The sequence below is a fragment of the Pongo abelii genome, chromosome 1 (assembly GCF_028885655.2).
Source record: "Pongo abelii isolate AG06213 chromosome 1, NHGRI_mPonAbe1-v2.0_pri, whole genome shotgun sequence".
Taxonomy (NCBI): domain Eukaryota; kingdom Metazoa; phylum Chordata; class Mammalia; order Primates; family Hominidae; genus Pongo; species Pongo abelii.
Window position 1 is genome coordinate 33,435,518 of NC_071985.2, and position 24,167 is coordinate 33,459,684.

Below are 24,167 nucleotides of genomic sequence, written 5' to 3' on the forward strand. Positions count from 1 at the left end.
TTTACAGTGAAGCACTGGTACTTTAAAATTGTGTTTTGGCATTCAGACAGGTACAGCTTTGCCTTTTTCTCATATTTAATGGTAAATCTCATTTGTCTTACAACTATAGACCCCTACATTGCCTGACAATTATATTCATTATATTCTTGGAGACTTTAAAACATGTTTAGACATTACTATATTTCTGAGAAAAAAAAATGGCAGCCTGGGTAGAGGGCATGGAGGTATCCTTCTGGTCTTGCTCATTCATCTTCAACAAGTAAAATTATGTGAGTTAGTCATCACACCACTCCTGGAGATATCCTGCTGAACATGATAAAAAATATTTATCTGAACTCAAGAAGTTTACATTCTCCTGGGAAGGATATAATATCAAGACATGAATGAAAAGGTAATATTGGACTTGTTTTAGTAATTATGATATGGAACTAAACAAGGTGATATAACAAGAACCTGGGGATAATGGTGGCCATATTGTTCAATTATCAAGAAAGACCACTCATAGAAGGGGGAACCTGAAGCATAAGAAAGAGCAATCCAAGTACAAAGGAGGAGAAAATAGATTTCAGTTAGAAGGAGCAGCACCTGCAAAGGCCCAGAAGTGTGAACTTGTTGTGTTAGAAGAACAGAATAATGTCTAGTCTAGTGTATGAAAAAAATAGGGAGAATGTTACATCAAATAGGATCTCATTGACCATTATTAGATTTCATTGTAAGAGCAGAAGAAGGGTACTACAGGGTGTTACTCTGAAGAATCAAAAGATCACTCATGGTAAATGGTCTTGCTTTCTTCATTGGGAAAATTGAAGTAGTTAGAGGATAATGCCCATAGACTCTGCTACCATCTACCCACCCACCAGTATTGGCACCCACATAGTCTGCATTCCCTCCCATTACTATAGATTGTCTCTGTTCCAAGTTCAACTCTTTCACTTTTGAACTAGATTCTCCTCTTTCACATATTCAAGGACAAAACTCCAGCAATTTTTTTCTGTTTCATCCACTTCATAGTTTTCCCTTCACTGTTGGGTCATCTCATCACATACAACAAATTTTTCTCTCATTTAAATTACTTTAAAAATCTTCTCTTGATTCTACTCACCTTTTATCTATTGCTACATTTATCTGTTTTCCTTTACCACAAAACTTTTTGAAAATGTTCTTTTATTCACTGTTTCTAATTCCTCTTCTATTTCCTTGTAAGCCCCCTTAAGTCAGGCTTTGGTGCCGACAAGTTCACTGAAACTCCAATTGTGCAATTACTGATGACTGCCATATTGTTATACCCGATGGTCGATTTTTAATTCTCATCTTATTTCACCTTTAACTCTTAAAAATTACTTCACTTGACTTTCAAGACACCATAATCTCAATGTTTTCCTCATACCTTACTGGTCACTCTCTGTCTCCTTGGTTGATTTCTCCTTTACTCATTGGCCTCATATGTTGGTATCCCAGGGTTTTCTCTTTTATATCTATGTTCACATCGTTTGCACTCCTAGCTGCCTATATGATGATGACTTACCAAATTGTATCTCAAGCCATGAACTCTTCCTGTAATTCCAAACTTCTGTTCAAATATCCTGACAATCTCCTCTTGGTTATATAACTAACATAGCAAATGTCTAATTGACATTCATTATATGAATTCTTATCTTCCCTTCCATGCCTCCCTCAACCAATAAAATGGTTACTTTATCCTCCCTTTGCTCAGGTCAAAAGCACTGGAGTCAACTCTGGGTCTTCGCTTTCATACTCTACCTACAATGCACTGGGAAATCCTGTTAGCTTTGCCTTTAAAACATATTCAGAATTTAACCATTTCTTACTTGATTATTACTGGCCTCCACTTACTTGATATTACAAATAGCCTCTTCAGTGAGATGTATTCTTATGTTCTTGCTCACTACCGTCTATACGTCTAGCAGCCAGGATGATACTGATGAAGTCCATGTTTGATTGCATGACAGCTCTGTTCAAAATCCTTAGTGTCTTCCTAAGTGGAACCTCTTAGATTAAAAACCAAAATTCTTACAAAGACCTACAAGGCTTGCGTGAACTGGCCCCTCATTAAATCTCTAATATCATCTCTAACTTACTTCTTCCTAATTTGTTCTGCTCCAGCCACATCAGCCTCCCTGCTAGTCCTCAAGAGTGTCAGGCATGTCCCTCCTTTCACGGCTTTGCTCTGCTTGTTCCCTCTCTTGGAATGGTCCAACCCAAAAATTCCCACAACTTTTACACTCATCCCCACTTCAGGTCTTTGTTCAAAATGTCACCTTCCCAGTGAGGCCTCTGCTGACTCTTACCTATTAAAATTACCCAGAACTTCTAATTCTCCTTCCTCTGTTCTGTGTTTTCTGCAGCAGTTTTCATGTAATGCAGCATGAACATCTTAAACTCTGTTACACATTCACTTTAAAGCCATGCTATCTTCTAAAATGCAACACCTTTCTTACCCATAAACTTCACAATGCCTTGGATAATCTAGAGGCAAACCCTAACTAGGGATGGAGGATTTGACAAGCTCAACTATTCCTATTTCAATCCTGGCTCACTAGCCATTCTAACCCTCTCAAGAAACATGACCCTTCTAAGTATACTCACTTCCCATCCTGACCGCCCCCTGCCCCAGTCCCAATTGTTATAGAAATGGACACTTCCCAGTCCATGGAAGAATCCGGGCACGGATAACAAACCCTGAACTAATTGCTTCAGGAAGCTCCTTCCATCTGAGGCGGATATTCTGGGTGGGTTTAGGGCTTAGGTGATCACAGATACCTTCAAAGCATGCAGTTTATAGGGGAAAGGTGAGTGGGGCACTCTGTGATAAGCAGACACTGCGATATGTGATAATATGATGATGCATTCTTGAGATACCTAAGTCCTACCTTGAGATACCTAAGTTCCAGATATGCAAGTCTGTACCATGGAAACATATGCAAGCAAGCATCGGTCCCTTTGAATGGAGTAACTTCTTCACCACCTACAAATTGGGTAGCTAAATCCCCACCCCAGCAAAGTAGAATGTAAGAAAGAAGGAAGAACTATCCCACTCCAAAGAGTTCACTGGCCAAAGAATTTTGTAGCATCCAATCTCAGTTGCAGCTGACCAAGACAATCTGATATGGCTATTATATATTTCAAGGTCACATGGATTTGGCCACATGGAATATAATTTCTGACTGGAGCATGTTCTTTCAGAAAGTTGGATGTGTTCTCAGTTGAAACACTGTAGGTTTTCTCCAATTGCACTGAATTACCCTTCAGGAATTCCTCTAAGCTTGGTGACCTCCTTGGTTTTGCTCCTGCAACGGGACTTAGAGTCAAATCCCCAGCTTCTCTTTTTCAGGGAGGACGAGGAATTCAGACAGATGAAAACAATGAGAGAGAGAAAGGTCACCAGAGAGAGAAGATGAAGAGAGCAGGGGAATGGCAGATACAATATGTTAGCATATAAACACATTATAATTTTGACCAAGATTGGCCCTGTTGGTAGAAGTTTTTCTTTGCATGAAGTCTTCTCTCAGTAAACAATAATCTACTCTCTCGGTAGCATCTGAGGCCACTGCTCTAATGATTTTTTAACTTCATAAGTTTCCTAGAACGTTGGTCCAAATGAAGGCAGCCCAGTTATGTCTCAGTCGTGTACATATAGTGCAACTGTTGCTGCCATCTCTCAGCAGTCCCTGGCAATGCCACACTGCTTCACCATCAGCTTCAAAGTGTCCTTGAAGTATATATTCTGACTACATTGAATGGGAGTGCCCCATCTCAACTTGCAACCATTGGATTCCTGTAGGATAGAATTTGTAAAGAAAACAAGGTTTAATCAAAAGCATTAAGAGTCTCTTCCTGTTGACAACTTTTTGTTCTAAGGTAACTATATTTACTGTAAATTATTTTTTTAATCTCTCTTCTAGTGACCTACATGTTTAACCAATTGATTATACTTTGCATGAAAATCAAAGTGTTCTTTCCCCAGTTTACTTTTGTTATCAGTGCAATGCAAAATCTGTTTGCCTGAATTAGGTTGCATTTCATTAATCTCTTCAACATGAAATTGTGGTGGCTCATGGTTAATGACATTTAAGAATGTGTGTTACTTAAATTGTGACTAACTTATTTTTAAAATATGCCAGAAAATAATGATTGTTTCTAGTAGTGTTAAAGTATTAATGATGTGTAAGTCTTGGTACACCTGACTGAACTTTGGTTAGATTACCAAGTGTAATGAAGTGTTCAGGATATTTCAGAATTGAGTTAGTATATTACAGATTAGTTTAATCTAATACAAGAGAATGTGGTATCTATTAGAAAGACAAACAATATAAAATACCAGGGAAATTCAGGGGAGAGAGAGATTCTTTCAGCCTAGGGCACTACCCTAGTCTCATGGTCATCTTTCAGACCTAGCTCGTCTCATTCATTAATTATTCATTCATTCAAATACACATATTCAAAACCTACAATGTGCCAGGTATTGTGTTACATACTAAGGATGCAAAATGAATATATTACCATTCCTGCTCTTAAGGTATTTAGTGTATCATATAGTCATGATGTAGTGTTTTTAAGTGTTAAGCTAAAAGTATGTACAAAGAGAAAGAGAAGAGGCTAAAAGCTCCATCTTGTGCTGGGGTGACAGCAAGGAGTGTTAGGGACATCACAAGGAAGAAACAGGCATCTGCACTGCACCTTGACAATTTGAAGGTCAAATAATAGTCAGGTGGTGGACAGGAGAAGAATGGAATCTGACGAACGGAATTACAAGCTCAAAGTCATTGTTACAAGCTATGTATTTGCATTTCAAAGGCAACTCCTGTTGTCTTCAAATATGCTTTAAAATAATTTAAACATCTCATTTATTTTTAAACAGAGCCATTGAACTAAGACTAAACTTAGCAAATGATTTACCTGGTCACAGACATTCAAGAAAACAGTAAAATTGTTAAAATGAAAAAGTCAAAACAAGAGTTTGATTGACACTTGTCTATTTAAACATAACCAGAGTGTATTTAAGGGATGAAGCATCCTATATGGTATTGCTATTGATTTTTATGGCTATTTATTCATATTTTAAGCCTTATCTTAACAATTCTCTGCTATAGGACTATAGTGGAGGAGTGAAATCTCCTCAGTAAGTATAATGCTAAGTAAATTCTTGTTTCTCCCTATCCCCTAGATTTAGCAGTATTTACACCTCACCAGTTTCTACTAAGTGCATGCACACATGTGGGCTGTACAAACAGTTCCTGGGTCCTACTGTACACAGCACAGCTGCCACCAGAACACGTGGATTCCCCAATTCTGACTGTCCTGGATTCTAGAACTATATACATACAGTAAGTAGGAATGTTGTCTCTCTCATGCTGGTTCATGCAAGAATCCCAGTGAGTTCAATCAGGGGAGGAGCTTGTGACATAAAATTAATTTTATTGTGATTAAATGCATAGAAGTGATTAGTTCAGTGGATCTGGGAACCTTTGATTATCACTTGCCAGCCTAATTTCCATTTTGTCTTTATGCAATCAGGCTGAGCTACATAGGTACACAGATTCCATGCAAACTTCAATAAAGGAAAAACTGACCACTTTCATGACTGCCTTGAACATTTTATGTTTGGGGCATTATTTGTAATGATTTGGAATTAGAAAGTATATATATCTTTTTGAGTATAATCCAGGACCTTCTTATTCCCTTATTACCTGCAGTTGATGTCAGAAAAGAAGTTTCACATATAGGCATGTTCTGATGATTTCTGGTATTAGTGATTCTTGTCTATTTCCTGATACATGAGGTATAAGGTGTACTATTGTGCTGAGCTAAAATCTAATAGGTCTCTCTTATCAAGAGTTAATACTTGTTCATATTTATCTCTCCTGGACTCAGTTTTCTTATCTGTAAAATAAGAGTTTAGACTAAATGAATTCTGACATTTATTCAAGCTGAAAAATATTATGATTCAGATCTCATTGTTCCATATCTAAATTCTCCTATTGGCTTCGTTGTGCCCCTAAGCCAAGCCACGTTACTTAGCCAAAAAGATTTCCCACGACTCAAGTATTTCTCAGCTTGACAATTTCCTGTCCGTTCTATGACTTGCCCTTCTCATTTCCACTGCTATGTTGTAACCCTCATCTGAAATGCCCTCTGTTCTTCCTTCTACCTATCCAAATCCAATCCATCTGTTAAGAATAAAATCTTATGTACCTAAGTAGTGTGTCACTTCATTCAAGAAGTCCTGCCTGATTATTTCAGCCCTTCCAGTCATCAATTTCACTGTTTTCTCTAATTACATATTAACCCTATGTTGGATTCCTGGATTTTCCAGGACAATTATATTATTCCCTCTTTTCCCCATATCTAAGTTCTCAGGTGTTCTACTTCTGAAGTTTTTGTTCTACAGCTTAAATTCAAAATAAATACTCACTTATACATTTTTGCATTGTTAGCTAATTAAAATTACAAGTAACCAGATGGCAGGAGCCACGTCATATTTTCTTTTTGCCCCTCAGAATAGGCATTGGATAACTACTTCAGTGTTTTATTTTAAATGAATCAGTTTTGAGATTTACAGTTTTTAAAAAAAGTGTCACAAATCCAAGTTCAAATGTGTCCTTTGAAAATCCTGCATATTTTAGTTTTGACTTGAATGAATGATAATAATGTATTTTACCATTCCCAGGTGGAAACAACCAAGAAAAATAAATGGGATTCTGGAACGCTATGTATTATATATTTCAAACCATACACATGATTTTACAATTTGGAGTGTCATCTATAACAGTACAGAACTTTTCCAGGATCATATGCTACAATACCTTTTACCTGGTAATAAATATCTCATCAAGCTGGGAGTAAGTTTATTTCCATCACTTTCTCTGTCCCCATTCCTTCCACTTCTTCTCCCCTTCCTGTTGTCCATCCTTTCTTTCTCTCTCACTTAAAAAAAAAAAATCAAAATCTTCATGTATTGCTATTTATACTGAAAACTCACTTCCCATCCTAAATGTGAATTCTATTGATCTAATACCTACACATTTATTTTATATTATGCAAAATGATAGAATAACACCCTGAGTCAGTAGATTTTCCCAAGTCAAAGTTGGGATTGTCAAGATTTTTAAAATTACTTGTAGAACATCATAATTGTTAAGAACTTTTTCTAAAGTGCTAGGATTAATAAGGTTGTTTCCTTGTGGCATTTGTATTCATTTAAAAAACAATGCACCGTATGAAAATTTAGATCTTATATTTTTAAATGGAAGTTTAAATGACCGTCAAATATTCTTGATTGTTATTACATTCTGGTTTATATTATGCTCCTATCTCAGAAGAACAGTCACTTAATAAAACCCCAGAATCAACATAGTTTAGAGGTTCCTTTAGACAAACAATAGCATTTTTTTTAATGCAAAATAGCACCTTTACACAAAGGTCTTTTAAAAGACTTTGATATTACTGTGGTATTTATACTCAGTAGTTCCTTTTGTTTTTTGATGAAATATAATCTTTTTTAAGTTTAATAGCACATCTGAAAATAACTGAATATAAACATGAGATTGTCCCTATTTGTTTTAAACACACTCTTCATTTTATAGCAATACCTATATAAGGATATTTGCTTTGATAAATGCCATAGAAAATATTCTGCTCTTGATTATGAATAAATTTACATTTATGTAGACACTGTGTATGCATTCATTTTACTTAACATGCTCTTGAATGCTCTAAATATTATACCATGAGAAAATAAACTACACTCAACTATTGCTAACTGTCTGACTTAACACCACAAAACAAGGGCAATCAGACAGTGGTAAAAAAAATACCATTCATAACTGACTCCATGTGCCTAGGTGTTCCACACAGCAGTTTATGAAACAGCACTTTGGTTATGTACAGTTTTATTACCCATTAAGTAAGAAATATACTAACTTGATTTCCAAATGCTAACACAGAAATACAAACTATTTTCAAAATAATGTTAGTATCAAAATCAGGAAGAGTCTTAATTTTTTGGAAGCAACCAAAATTAAACCAAAAATTGTGCTCTTGGTTTTTATCAGAAGTAGGCAAATGACATAAAACAGATTCTATTCCTAGGGCCGTTTTTAGGATGTGCTGTGCAGTCAATCAGAACTCATATCAATCTCCTATATTTTATAAATCTATAATACCTTGAAAGATACATACTAGTAGATTAGGAGTCCTCTGCCCTGAGTATTAATTCAGATTTTGCTACTAAGTGTGTGACCTAAGGTAAATTCGCTTAACCTCACTGAGTTTTATTTTCTTCAAGTCTAAAATTAGAACATTGAACTAAATGATTTTTAATGTCTCTGAGCCATAAGATTCTATGATGCTAAAAAAAGTAATCCCAAACACTATTCTATGGAGTCAAATGCTATCTGTCAGCCACTGAATAGTGTTGATGCAAGATGTTATAAAGATGTGAAAATCCTTGCCTTAACTCTTGGTAGGGAAATAAACTTGCTCACATTATTTTCAAGTTCACTATATTTATTAGGGCAGAAAATAATATATTTTCAGGAAGGATTCAACTAACAGGTTTTTTACTTAACTCTGTTAAGCAGTAAATTAAATGAACCAGAACATTTTAGGTTCATCCTGGTTAATTGAGGGATTATTGTATATTTCACAGTTTCAATATAATAACTGGCTTTCAAGGTCATTAGATTAGTAGATCGAGAGCAGGTTCTCAGCAAAGTGGAGTTGCCTTTGTAGATCATTTTAGCATGTTGACTAGGAGCTGGAAAACAAAACATAAAGATAACAAAGACTTTAAGCAGCATTTGGAATAGAGGAAGCTACACGGGGATTTGAACCATTATGATTTACTCTAGGCTTGGAGCAGGTATGTTACTTCATGTAGCGCCATTTAGTTTTCACATTTGACTAGATTATAAACTGCTGAAACATAAGGGCTGAATCTTTCAAAATTCGATCTGCAGTTTCAAGCACAGGGTCTATTGGAAATTGGAAGCTGAGCAAACAATTCCTGAATGAATGACCACCAAGGACATCATTTCATAAAAGTTCTAAGACTTTTGATCTGAATTAAATAATTTGCTTGGAAACATTGGAATTAGGAATGGTGTGGTTCCAAAGCATACTCTTTCCACTGCAAAAAAAAAAAAAAAAAAAAAAAAAAAAAAAAGCCTATGTTGCTACACTCAACAAAGGCTATTTCGAAATGTGATAAAATGTGATAGCTCCTAACAAAGAAGACAATATGTTAAAAATAAAATAAAGAAGCTATTAATACAGACAGCTTTCAAGACAGGTGTTGTTTGATAATTTTCATACTACTGTTAGCCATTTGTAACTTGATGAATTCTAAGTATTATATATTCCTGAAAGATTCCTGGAAATGGCTTAACTTTTTAAGTAATTATGGATCAAGTGGCCTTTTTCTTTTTCTTCATGCTTTAAAATATGTTGCACTCTTAACATCCCCAATCCCTGTGGACCTGAAAACTTACTGGAAAAGAGAATGCTAGTTTTGGTCCGGGCACAGTGGCTCACGTCTATAGTCCCAGCACTTTGGGAGGCCCAGGTGGGCAGATCAATTGAAGCCAGGAGTTGGAGACCAGCCTGGCCAACATGGTGAAAACCCATCTCTACTTAAAGTACAAAGAATAGTCAGGCGTGGTGCTGCAAGCATATAATCCCAGCTACTCGGGAGGCTGAGTCACGATAATCCCTTGAACCCAAGAGGCAGAGGTTGTAGTGATCCGAGATCTGCCACTGCACTGCAGCCTGGGCAATACAGCAAGACTCCATCTCAACAACAACAAAAAAAGAGAATGCTACTTTTGGATTGTCTTAATAGTCATGATTTCAAAAATAATTGATACAATTTTATTATTTATGCATTTTTATTGTACCAAAATTGAATCCCTTATTTGGCCAGATGTTACTCATCATTTCAAGGCAGAGTTATTTATGCCTTTATGAATTTTTCAAAATGGCTGTAACTGAGAAAAGCTATAGGAGATGGTTAAAACAACTTATTTTAATGGCTCTCAGGCTTTCAAAGACCTTGCCATTTCATAAAGGCATCTTTAATCAACCCCAATATTTTGTTTAGTTTTTCCAGACCAGAATTTTAATCAGCATTCAGCTGTATTGAATGTAGTGGCCTCTGGTGCGGGCAGGTCAAACAAGATACTAATTGGTTCAATTTCATTTAGATGATGTCAGATTAGACCAATTGGAAGCAGCTTTAAGAACATTTATTTTCCCATCAAAGGAACTAAGATATTGTCCTGCATACTTAGGACCCTCTAAATGCATCCAAAAAGACTGTGGGCAAAACAAAATAAAATAATTTGCAGGTAATTCTGTCATTTCAGCAGCCTCTTTATAAATAATTTCATTTACAAGAAAAATGCTTTCATAAATGCCTTATATTCTTAAGAGATTTCTTTGTCAAGTTACTGGTTTATGGATCTCAGATGACATAGTAGAAGAAACAGTCCTTCTAAACCAAAGGATGTTTTTACTTATCCTAGAAGACATCATAAAATCCTCAAAACAAAGTAAATTTTAATTCACATTCTGTTTTAAAAATATATACTTATATGTTGTATAGTATAGAATTTATTTGGGGAGAGTTAGCAGGGGAAATATTTTAGTATACAAATAAGAAAAAAATAGTGACAAATAGACTATCAGAATTAAATCCCAGTGTGTTACAAGTTTAACAATAAGAAGCTGCAACATTTTTCCCTTCTAAGGAAAAAAAATCTGGAAAATGCAAATGGATGGATTTTTTTTCTCCCTGAGAAGTGGGAAGAATTTGTCTTTGACCATTTTTCCTTTGATAACTCAGCTGTCTCATATGGCCTCTTTTCCTGCCATATTTTCTGGTGGACTTTTAGCACATTTGAAATGTCTGGGGTCTTCAACTTCTTTTCTATTTTAATCGTTGGACACTTATTTTTTGAGCTCCCAGTGACCTGTCCTAAAGCTTTGAGTCAGAGTTAGGACACATTTGCAAAGATTCCATTCTCTAGAGGAGTATGGTTTTTTTCTTGCATAGAAAGGCATATGCCACAGCTGAGAATTAGAGGAAACCCACAGAGGTTAATTAGGTACCCAATCTTAATGCAATTTCATGCCCAGGCCACAATTTAACCCATCTGAAAGTTGCTTAATTAAGCTGGTAAGAAATTATCCTGAAGACATGGGCTACTGCTATAGTCTTGTAATAGCAAGTGAGATCAATTTCCATGTTTGTTAGCCATAAACTGTTGTTTATGCTTATAATGAAGAATTTGCAACTAGTTGCAACAACTTTGCAAATAGTAGTGTACTCCCATATTTTAAAAAAAAATCTAAAAATCAGTCAGCTTCCTTCTGTCTTTGGGGAAAAGAATATTGACTGCTTGAAGAATCACAAAATCACTCCCTCAGTATCAAACTGAAAAATCAGAGAGACACCTAAAGAAAGAGATGCTTTAATTTTTTATCTTAGTAATATCTATCTTACACAAAAATGAGCTAAATATCTCTGCTTTTTTACATTGTCTTATGATTTTGCTTTATTTTCTTTTTGATTTTGGTAAAATTTAGTGCTTTTTGAAAGATTTTTAAACTTTGTTCTTTCAATTGAAATTGTAACTTGAAGAGATACTGAACCAAGCTTAAGTATAGTTTTCAAATATCATTGTTATATAAGGATATAATTACTAATATTTGCTAGCAAATATGGGCTGAAAACCCCTTAATGTATGTATCAATTTCCTGGAGAAGTGCTTGTCCAGTAAGTTTAAAACATTATTTGCAGTTTATTATGAAAGTGCACACGGAAGTTTCTGTAACATTCATGTTACCATTTCTGACATTAGTGATACTTAATTAGGGAACAGAGTTCTGTGATCACGTTAAATTTGTCAAACATATTTTAATGAAGCCTATCTACTCTGACACATAAGTAAATTATGAGATCCTTTAAGCCATTAAACATTCACTCAGCAATTGCTTTGTATTTGTTTTATGAGAAACATTGTTTTATTTAATTTTATTTGGTGTTATACTATAAACATATTGGTCACACTGTAGAAATAAAAGGCAATTGTATTTGCTGCACATCTTTTCTTCCCTAGAAGTCCGTTGTTTTATCTTAAAGTAGTCTTCATCCTCTAGTACTTTACTTATGTTATATGTACACATGCTGTGTGTGTGTGTGTGTGTGTTTAATTCACTCTGGAAACCTTTGTGCAAGGCTAACTTCAGCAGGGCTGTTTATCCAGTCAATATGTGCCCTACGTCTCTAGGCTCTAACTTAGGATGCTTCCTTAATTCATACATTCGTACCGTCTCAGTTATTCTCTAACTATTGGGGATGGCTATATTATGTCTTAAAAAGCAAACTAAATAAATGTTAAATCTTAACATTGAAATGAATTTATTTTGGGGGAGTAAAGGTAGCACTATATAACAAAATCTGAAACTCTTATTATGAATTCTCTTTCCTCAATGTTCATGAAAACTTTTGGGACCAAGAGTGAAACGAGCATTTTTGCATCTCTGTTTAGGCTTGCACGGGTAGTGGGTGCACAGTGAGTGAGGCCAGTGAGGCCCTAACTGATGAGGACATACCCGAAGGCGTGCCAGCCCCCAAAGCCCACTCATATTCACCTGACTCCTTTAATGTCTCCTGGACTGAGCCTGAATATCCGAATGGTAAGTGAACTCTTTTAGCCTCAAGTTAAAAAGATGATTAGCAAAGGTAAATTAATATTCTAAATGGCAGCTTATATGTGGTGCTTAATTTTTAATGATCATTTTAGCACATAAAATACCTAAGATAGTATCATTGTCTGTAGTTGGGGAGATTGTGGTTTTTAGGCTAACACACAATTTTGGTGGCTCAAAAGTGCTCCCTTTTGATAGTTCTTGTGTACTGCATCTCATTGTTTAATATGCCGCAGGAGAGGTGAAGAGAGCAAATGGGGAGGATTCCCAAAGAATGCCGTAGTGAGAGTGACATTGTATTTTCAATGACTTTCTGTTTTTAAAAGCCATTAGTTCTTCCTCGGAGAAGGAGAGAGGTGGAAAGTTCATGTACATATTGTGTCAAAACGCTTTTGATTTAATAAGTTTATCTTAAAAGAGGCCACTTGGAACTCTGTATTTTTTTAATATACTATTTATAAATATTTCAACATGCTGTTTTTAAACAACGCATAGATTAAACATACATATATTTATACATATTTAGCTGGAGGCAAGTTTTGTGCATTTCTAAGCAATATATATGTTTTTGTACAGTTTAGTGAATTAAGCTAGTCAGTTACGTTTCACTAAAATAAAATCTCATTATGAAGAATTTGTAATAGTTTTGGGTAGAAATTGTTTTATTCATTTAGTGGAAATATCTTTAAGGTTCATATAACATAGTACCATTGTTTCACACTGATGGAAGCTTACTTGACATTAAATTTCATTCCTCTTTGAGACAAATATCAAGAAGACTTTTAATATCATAGAAACTCTTTTAAGAAACTCATTACTGAAAATTGAAATGGACTCTTTTAGCACAGCCAAAAGGAATGAAAGAAAAAAGTTTGTCTTATGTTTACTATAATATTAATTATTCCAGCCATCTCATTTTAATTAAACTTTTGGCAAATGCACTAGATATATTTGAGGTAATGGAGAGAATTCTAATAATCAGAGTGAGTTATTGTCTCTGCTATTGAAGTTATTCCTGTACTATTACAAATTTTCCAAGAAAAAATAAATGGATGCCTATTTGATACTATATTAAGCAATCAACAATCTTGTTATGCTTCTTACTCCACAAAGAACTCTGGTTCATAGGTGGCAATGAAAATGTTAATGATTTATTTCAATTGGATTGCTGTGAAATGCTGTTACATGATTTGCATAGTAGAACACTTCCCTTCATCCCAATTGGTAAATGCAGCTAGAACTACAATTGCACTCAGAATCTTCAGCTGTTCAGGGAAACATTTTCCACATTTCAAAGCTCTTTGAATATTTTGTGTATTTGTGTATGTTTTGTATATTTGCAAGCAGTTTTAAAATGTATTCATCAAGCAAGAAGAACTTGGGAGATTTTGGAGATTTGTATTAACACTTCCATGGTATTCCAAAGTCTTGTATTTAATTAGAGTGAGATTTTTAGAATTTTAATTGTAGTACAATGGTTAGACATTTAAAAGGTAGTTTTATTTTTTAAAAAACTACTTTTTTTTTTTTTTTGCTACTTCTCCCCACTTTCCCCCAATTTTTTAGCTTTTCGTTTCTCTTGTTGATTGTCTAGGGAGGGATAATCTGATTGTTGGAAAACATCTTGTCTCTCCATCTGTCTTCGAAGTCCCCACACCTCTCCTCAAATACCCAAAGAATAAAGTCTAAAATTTTTAGTCTGGCATTCAGGTTACTACCAACTTGTGACTCAACCTGAATACACATTGCCTTGTAACATATCTTCCTTTCTAGCCATGCTGGAATATTTATGGCTTAATGTTGGGTTAGAAAACATGGGTGGAGTCAAATAGGCCTAGAGTCAAAAATTGTTTCTGATGTATAGTGACTGTGTTACCTTGGCAAATTCATTAACTTCCATGGACCCCAGTTTCCTTGATTAGAAAATTGAGATTAATAGGCTGGGCCTGGTGGCTCATGCCTGTAATCCCAGCACTTTGGGAGGCTGAGGCGGGTGGATCATGAGGTCAGGAGATTGAGACCATCCTGGCTAACACAGTGAAACTCCATCTCTACTAAAAATACAAAAAATTAGCCGGGCATGGTGGCGGGTGCCTGTGGTCCCAGCTACTTAGGAGGCTGAGGCAGGAAAATGGCATAAACCTGGGAGCCGGAGCTTGCAGTGAGCTGAGATCTCACCACTGCACTCCAGCCTGGGTGACAGAGTGAGACTCCATCTCAAAAAAAAAAAAAAAAAGTAAAATTGAGATTAACAATCCCTGTCATCACCCTGTCTTTACCTGTAGAAATACAACTCATTCTTCTAGGCTAACCATAGGCCTCTTATTCCATGAAATCATTCTACTCTTCCTTAAGTTGAAGGTAAACTTTCCCTCTTCTCTTGACTATGTGACCTGTTTCTATACCTTCCTAATGGAACTTCATTCAGCTTGTGCTTAAAGTTATTTGCGTATATGTCAAACACTCCCACCAGATGATAAGGACCATAAATCATTAATTTCTCTTTCACTCCGCAGAGCCTAACACAATGTTCTACTTTTTATTGGTACGCAATAATATTTAATTCATTTAATGTCTCTTGTGGAAATTACCTTTGATCAGTGGCATATATACTCCAAAGCCCTGGCTCTTTAATGATACCAAGAGAGATGACAGAAGTACTTACCATCCAGTGTCTGCAATATATTTGTTCAAAATGCATTTGTTCCTAAAATATATTTTTCTAGCTGTGTAGATTCTGAGCCTGGGTTTCTTTTTTGAGATTGTCGATCTTGCATTTGACCAAAGAATTTTTAATTTTCTTTGAGGGATTATGCCCAATTCAAAGTTAATGGTACCAGGCCCACATGGCAATATATGCTACCTAATGGTTGCTTTCTAATTTCTGAATATGCTGCAGAAGAGAAATACAATTGGAGAATAAGATAGACTTCATTCTTGTGTAACTAAATAAACCCTTTCAAAAGATTTTAAATGGTATTTCTCAAACTTATCTGATTCTTAGAACAATCTTGGGAGCACCAATTGAATAAGTAGATTCTAGGCTCCACCACAGACCTCCTAAATAATCAGAATCTTCCACTGCCTCGGTTATCATCAAAATGCCCCTGGGTATTTAATACATTTTCCAACTGACAAAATCCTCCACCTGGATTTTTGTTACATCTTAAACTCAGCATATCCAAGTTGATTTCTCCTCATGGTTTCTCTCTCTCTACTTGCTCTTTCTCCTGTATTCCCTCTCTCATGGATTTGCACCACCCAGCCCTGCCAGCCAGTATACTGGGCGGCAGTCTTCGCCTTAAACCTTGCTCACCCCTGACTGCTGTCACCAAACAACCCCTCGACTGCACTTCTCTAGTGAAGGCCATTAATATTGCTTACCCAAATCACTTCAGGAGCCTCCTCATGCCATGCAAAAAATTTGCATTTGTTCATTCAAAATATGTATTTTGATGACCTACTAGGTTCCTTCACTCTTATATATACAGTAAATTTCCTTGCTTCTTGATCTCAAGGATATCAGAGTCCTTGGGGAAAATATCCATATAAATGAATTCTCACAAGGTTGGGAGGTGCACAAGGTGCTAGGTACACAGAGAAGCAGCTCCTAGTGGTTCCCTATGAGATGTGGACATGTCATCCCTCTGCATCCTCATGAAGATGTTGCAGGACCAGAGATAAACATGTGTTTAGTCTGAAACAGGTATTACTTGTCTGGTTTTGCACACTCAGGTTTCAAAATCTTGACTCTGTTAGTCAGTTATGTACCTAAAGGGATGTTTGTTCACTAGGGATTTATAAACATGAACAAAGATTTGCTGAGAAAAATTAAACCCAATTTCTATAATGAGAACTAGGTATATTTTTATGCTTGCCTATACATGACAAAATATGAAAGGTATAAAATATTCTGATATAAATGTCCAGTCCTTGCCAATCAAACAATTGGTGGCCTTTGGCCAGCACAGCTTAGGAAACATTCTCTCCTTGTCATAACTGATTCTGACTTAAATGATAACTTCCTACTCGTGAAAGTCTGATGGTAATCCTTAACAAAGGCTTTAAGAAACTATCCTCTCCCTTTGTTATTTCAGTTCTCTTCCTTGTCTCCCAACCTGGTCCTGCTCCACAGTGTCTGTGCTGGGAAGCTTGCTGGTTGGTTCAGTACATACTTCATGAGCCCTGAGAATTTTTCCTAATTTGGTGTCTTTTGTTTGGTAGCATACAAGCAGCACCAAGTATAGTGCCTGACACATAATAATTGCTAAGTTAAAAATTTGTTGATTACCACTATTAAAGAGAAGAACAGAAAACAACACATTCTGGAAAGGATGTGGAGAAATTGGAACCCTTAAGTACTGTTGGTGGGAATATTAAATGGTGCATCTGCTATGAAAAATAGTGTAGAGGTTCCTCAAATAATTAATAATAGAATTATTAGATGATGTAGCAATCCCATTTCTTGAAATATATCCAAAAGAATTGGAAACAAGATATATTGCAGCATTATTCACAGTAGCTAAGAGGTGCAAACAACCCAAGTGCCTATGGACAGATAAATAGATAAGCAAAATATGATATATTTATACAATGGAATAACATTCAGCCTTAAAAAGAAGGAAGTCATGTCATACAATACAATGTAGATGAAACTTGAGGACATTATGGTAAATGAAATAAGCCACTCACAAAAAGACAAATACTGCATGATTGCACTTATGTGAGTTTATCTACAGTAGTTGAATGCACAGAAACAGAAATTAGAATTACAGTTACCAAAGGCTGGGTGGAAGGGGGAAATGGAGAGTTGCTGTTCAATGGGTTTAGGGCTTCAGTTTTCCAAGATGAAAAAGTTCTACAACTCTGTGGCACAACCATGTGTATGTAGATAACATGATGGTACACTTCAAATGGCTAAGATGCCCAATTTTATGTTGTGTTTTTTATCGTAATAAAAAAATATGATATAGAGAGGATGTAATAAAATGCTATAAACTAAACTAGAAAAAAGGTTAAGAACAGTGTTAGTTTAAAACAAACAAATTTGCTGATTAATAAAAACATAGAGATCTATGCACAAAATATGCATTTTTTAAACAAGGGTGAGCTCATACTATTTGCGTTGTTGTGGAATTTACTATTCTCACTTCACAATATGGTGCAAACATCTTTCCTTGTAGTTCAGTGGAATGTGACCTCATTCTTTCAAAAGGCAGTATGCAATCCCACTGAATGAAACTACGGTTTACAAGACCCATCTTTTTACTGATGGACACTTTTGTGATTTTTGCCATTACAAACAATGTTACTTGCTATTAATCGCCTCAGTCTGCCAAGTACAGTCTTTGAGTACTGAGTCATTATCACTAGATTCACACCTAAGGCTTTGCTCGCCTTCAAATATGTCCTGCTTAATTCTAGTCCCTTGCTTCACATACCTGCAAAAATGATGGTGTGACACTCCAGCTCTATGTTTCTCTAATCAGAGTCCTTTGTACCCACATTCCCTCTGGCAAAGGTGTTCTTTACCAGCTGTGATTTCAGACATGATTTTAAAAACCGCTGAAAAGAGTGACTTTTAGGTCCAAGGTCCATAGGAACCCTTATTATGTAGGACCTTGATGCTTCCTTTGTAAGACCATTAGCTATCACAGAGAAGTAGCACAAAGGATTACTGTCTAATACATTTGTGACCTGTATTGTGTAGATTGCAATTGCATAATTAAAGTTATGCTTTTGAGAGCTTCCAAATTCTCATGAGCCATATTTCTTTTTAGAAGCTTAGGCCTTAGGATCCTGAAATATGTTTTTTCTTCACACTTCAAGTCTACCTTGCTAAAACAGCATAGCTATCTGACTATGCCAAACTTATTCGTCATTATCTAGCATAACATTTATAGTGACATTTTAAACTAATTAGAATATGTGTTTTTTAAAATACTAACTAAAAATATAGAATATAAAATGTTTATCTTTTATTAATAGCTATAATTCCTTGTAACTAACCTCTATCTTTACCTCAGTAAATCGACCTAAAATAGTTTCTTTATTAGACTGAGCCGCATGAGGGCAGGAATCATATGTATCTTTTTCACTGCCCTAGTCCTGGCCTTTGGCAGAGTGCCACAGAGTAGAGGCATCTTATAAAGCTGTCGAATGAATTAATATTTACTGATGATAGGGACAATACCAAAATTGTGATAGTGTTGATGTGAGAAGCATATTCATATGCAATCACACAACATACACAAATGCACACTGTGAGCACATTTTATGATTATGTAATATTGGTGGGATGATTTCAAAGGCAGCAGAGAGGAATCTTCCTCTTGGCCTGCTGAAGGCTTAAAACACACACTTAGAGACCTAGTCCTTTTGCTTAAGATTTCATCAGCCTGGTAATCTGTAGATTTTCTAATGAAAGACAGCACATAGACTTGTCTTGTTTGCGCTTTGCATGTCTCAGTATGAAAGGATATATTTTTACTGTGGTCAGGATTTGTTAATAACAACATGGGCATAATTAAGAGAGAAGCATGTGGCTGGGCCTGGTGGCTCACGCCTGTAATCCCAGCAATTTGGGAGGTCGAGGTGGGCAGATCACCTGAGCCCCGGAGTTCAAGACCAGCCTAGGAAACATGATGAAACCGTGTCTCTACCAAAACAAAAAAAAAAGAAAAAAAAGAAAAAGAAAAATTAGCCAGGAGTGGTAGTGTGTGCCTGTAGTCCCAGCTACTTGGGAGGCTGGGGCATGAGAATTGCTTGAACGTGGGAGGCAGGGTTTGCAGTGAACCACAATTGTGCCACTGCACTTCAGCCTGGGTGACAAGAGTGAGACCATGTCTAAAACAAAAAAGAGAGAGAGGGAGAAGCATGAGAGCTGGGGACCCATTAGACATGGTCTAGCATCTTCTTGAGAAGTGAAGGGAACCTGAGAAGCTTATGGAAATATTTTCCTAATTTAGTCTTTCATATTGGCCCATCTTTGTGACAATTTGTATGTGAACATGTGTCGAAACGGTGGCAATCATGTCAAAAAGAATAGAAACATCTTAGCAGGTTGATTATTTTTGTAGACTTACGCGTAGTACCTTGAAGACAATAGAACGTTATTTAAAAATACATTTGGCTCAGTGTTTTGAGCTTATATATTCTGTCAATAATGGGTGGTAGAGAAATCGATTAACTATAGATCTCTTATACACACTCTATACATCTTGTCCTTCACATGAAGAGATGATGCTATCGAAATAAATTTTTATAATGTATGCACATGAAGATGTATGTATACGTACAAATTAAATACTCTATACATGCATAGAAATAAATACTTGATTTCCTGCTAACACTAATAACATTAGTAATAATAATAATAGATATAATTTATAAGAATTTGCCAGGCACTTTAATTCCCATAACTAGCCCAGGAAATAGGTATTGTTATCTCACAAATGTGGAAACTTAGATTTATAAGTACTAAACAGTTTAATTACTCAAAATCAAGACAGCTGGTTAAGCAGAAAGATTGTATAAATCAAAGCAAGGTGTGAATGACAAAAATTCATGGTTTTATTCACTATATTATCTGCCTCTACTTTTTGTAGAAAGGCTTATAATGTAGAATTTAATCTAGCCATATGAAAACAAAATTTTGTTACTTTTACCTGTTCAATGTTCTGTTCTTAGTGCCAATATTTAAAATTCATAAGATCTGTGTTCTGGTTTTTCTCTGGTTTTAGAGAGATAACTGTTTGATATTTCATTTGATTTTCTTACTTTTTATTTTAAAATAACTTTATTTTTAAATGGTCAAAATGTGATTCTATTTTCTTTCCTGGAAATGCTCAGTTTTAATAGGTGAAATGGATTGTAGAACTCAGCGAATCGCTTAGGAAAACTGCTTGACAGTTTTGAGCAAAGCTTGTGTAACTTTTATGAAACACCTCCAGTCAGTTTGTCAGGTAGAATTTCCCAAGCACAGTCTTTTTTAGATTCCGTTGATTCCATTTTTAGGAGAGCATAACAATAATAAGGCATTATCCCACAATGTGAAAGCTCTTCTCTCTTTTCCTTTTTAATTGAAGGATCAAGTATTCACACAGGGAGATATCTGCCACATTCAATCAGCATCTGGACCTTGGGGGGAGCCCTCAGTTGATATTCCTATTGCCATGCTGCACTGGAAAAGACAAACAAATATGTTTGGAGCATCTATATTCACTACGCATGTTATTTTTATGACACACTAAAGCATTGTTGTTTAATTCTTATAGTAAACACAATTCTTCAGTGTAAATAGAGATACCTTGTATTAAATTTACATTGTATTGTACTCCCATTGAATTTCCTTGGTTATATATGACAACCTATTGAGCACCTTAGGAAATACAATTTGACATAACGTGATGAAGAGGCACAAAGGTATATATCCCAGTGGATATGCTTTATGGACAATTATCATCCAGCTTCCCTGTGAAAATTAAACACCTTAAAAATCCTATCATTATGGAAACAGAAAGGTGATAAACTTGAAAGTCCTTCTGTTGTACAGCCAATGGGAATTAAGTATCCATTTTGTGGATTATCCATTGAAGAACTGAATGTCTAGAACTAGATTAAATTAAACTGAATTAAGCCAGAACCTGACCCCCTTTGCCACATGACATGTTACAGTTTTATTTTGCTTCAGCTGTCTTACTTATTATTAGCACCAGAGAATAAGCAAGAAAAAGCCTGAAAAAATACAATATGGTACAATATAATAGAATAAATGATTTTTTATGGTGAATATTTCTCTTTTGCTTTTCTAGATTCACTCTCTTTTTCAACTCTGCCCCGTGCCCTGTAAGGCTGAACCTTCCTCACAGTGGCAATGGGCTTCCTCTCTCTCTGGCTTCCTGTTGGTTTGTCCATGGGCAGCAACGGCAAAAGATGAGAGGATGAGAGGAGCATGGAGTCTCAAAACTTATTCTCCCTGGCTCTCTTTCTGCATGGCTCTGGATTCCAGGGTTGCATTCCTCTAGTAAAGGCTACAGTTCCTATTCAAAGCCTCTTTCTTTCTCCAGGTTCCTGAATTTGTTCTCACCCTTTCCCCTACAAACGTAAAGATGTTTACTGGCTCCTAGCCAACTAGTTAAAATGGTCTAGGAATCCTAGCTAGTACTAGCTGGGAATGCTTTATTATCACTGGTTGCTTTCCCTTAACCCTGTCCGCATCTTTGTAAATAGGAGTTCCACTAAAATCTCTTCCATGCCATTTGAGTTGTCGTTGGTTTCCTGCTGAAACCCTGACTCATTCCTAAATTTTACTTAATCCACATTTAACACGGAGAGGTGTTTTGTTTGTGTGTGTGTTTGTTTTTTTGATGGGGGGGTAGTGCGTGAAGATAAATTTAAAATGACTTTCTTCATGCTAAGAGTGGCAAGAATAAATAAGTAAATGAACAAAATTTCCATTTTCTTAAACTTTGTTTCAATACAATAGACATCTTAAAGGCCAATAAGAAGAGCCAAGCTCAAAGATTCTAGTGGCGACTTGCTTATCTAATAAACCCATCATATTTAATTTTTCAAATAATAATAAACTTATTGATACATCTTTGAAAGCTTTTCACTTATTGTTATAAAATATTTCTTTGTTATCATTAGTCAAATAATGGCTTATGACATCTTCCTCTTGATGAAGTAGCTCTGAGTGCCAAGTTTAGCTTACAGGTCAGTTTCGGCCAGGCGTGGTGGTTCAAGCCTGTAATTCCAGCATTTTGGGAGGCTGAGGTGTGTTTATAACCTGGGATCAGGAGTTCAAGACCAGCCTGGCCAACATGGCGAAACCCCGTCTCTACTAAAAATATGAAAATTATCTGGGCATGGTGGCAGGTGCCTGTAATCCCAGCTACTCTGGAGGCTAAGGCAGGAGAATCACTTGAACCTGGGAGGCGGAGGTTCCAGTGAGCCGAGATTGTGCCATTGCACTCCAGCCTGGGCAACAAGATCAAAACTCCATCTCAATAAATAAATAAATAAAATAAAAATCAAGGTCAGTTTCTCAGATAAGCCCTATTATGTATCCTACCCAGAATAGGTTAGCATCCACCTCTCCCTTCTCTATCTCATGTTTTCCTTCTATCCATCTGATTTTTAAAAAGTAAACTTTACATCCTCATAATACCTCTAACGTCTGTTCTTTCACTTGGATTGAAAGTTTTGTGAAGGAAGTAACCATGACTGTTCTGACAACTTCTGTATTACCAGCATGCAACACAATGTCTGGCTCATAGTAGCTACCCCATAGTTACTGATGAGCCAGATGACTACCAGAAACCAAATCTAAATCCAGCAGACTTACAAAACTTATTTTACAGTATTTAGTAAATACTTGTTTCTTTGCACTTTCTGGACTTCATTGGAAAGGAATGAATTTTAAATGAAAAGATAGCATACAAATATAAGAAACTATTGGCTAATGACAGATAGTGTGGCAGGGAGGAATACAGACCTGTCTAAGCTTGTTTTTGAGAGATGTTAGTTTAGTTTTTACAAGAGAAGTGCAGCACATGACATAGGTCAGAATTGGAAGAGATAGTCTAAGGTGAGCTTCCTATAGCAAGTAAGACTAACTCATACTAGAAGCAAGGGACAGCTCTGTGTGTGTCCCTTCTATGTGCACAGTGCTTATTACTAAAGCACATTCATATATGCTCACTTGTTTGATTCTCAGATCAACTGTCAGGCCACCAGGGCAAGGAATATTACCCCATTTTGTTGGTCAAAAAATGAAAGCTTAGTGAGTTTTAGCTATCTAACCAAGTTTTAAAGGTACATGGTCATGACAGAAGGGCTGAAGTGGTTGGAAGAAGATCCCTGAAAAAGAAGGCAATTGGCTTGGAAGCTTTTGACTTTGTTTTGAAATAGTTCCCAGAACAGGAGAGGCACTCAAGAACTAATTTGTTGATTGAATGAATAATTACTTACTTAAATGTATATGCACAAAATTGATACTTCAAAATAATTGGCCATACAATTTATCCTGTTCTGCAACTTGCTTTTTTTCTCTAATTCACGTAGAATAAAGATCTTTTTATGTCAATAGGCATAGTGCTCCCTCATTTTTCCTCAAAGCTTAGTAAAATGTCATTGAATGAAACCGCAACATTTATAAAGGCTATCTGGTAAATGATTAGCATCCATTCCTTGGTACAGCTACATCTCATTAATGCCAGCTAACCATTAATTATAAAAGATGTTGACAATAAGGTTTGGTGCTTGGACTAGTAGATAGTCCTCAAATGGATTCCCATTTATTTGGATTTGGTATACTCCTTGAGGTAGTGTTGCAGGGAGTGTTTAGCCAATAGTTATATCCTGAGGAGTCCTCAAGGCCAGAGGAGAGGACCCTGAACTAGCTATTAAGCCTCCTCCTCTAAAACAAAGTCATA

General features: G+C 36.0%; 1 protein-coding gene across 1 annotated transcript in view; it reads left to right on the plus strand.

Annotated features, from left to right (window-relative positions):
• Positions 1-24,167, plus strand: part of USH2A (usherin) — an 827,758-nt gene that overhangs the window by 446,135 nt on the left and 357,456 nt on the right. The window contains exons 34-36 of the mRNA XM_024239307.3: positions 5,186-5,345; positions 6,689-6,860; positions 12,570-12,717. Coding sequence (XP_024095075.2) covers positions 5,186-5,345; positions 6,689-6,860; positions 12,570-12,717 — 480 coding nt within the window. The remainder of the gene's footprint in view (positions 1-5,185; positions 5,346-6,688; positions 6,861-12,569; positions 12,718-24,167) is intronic.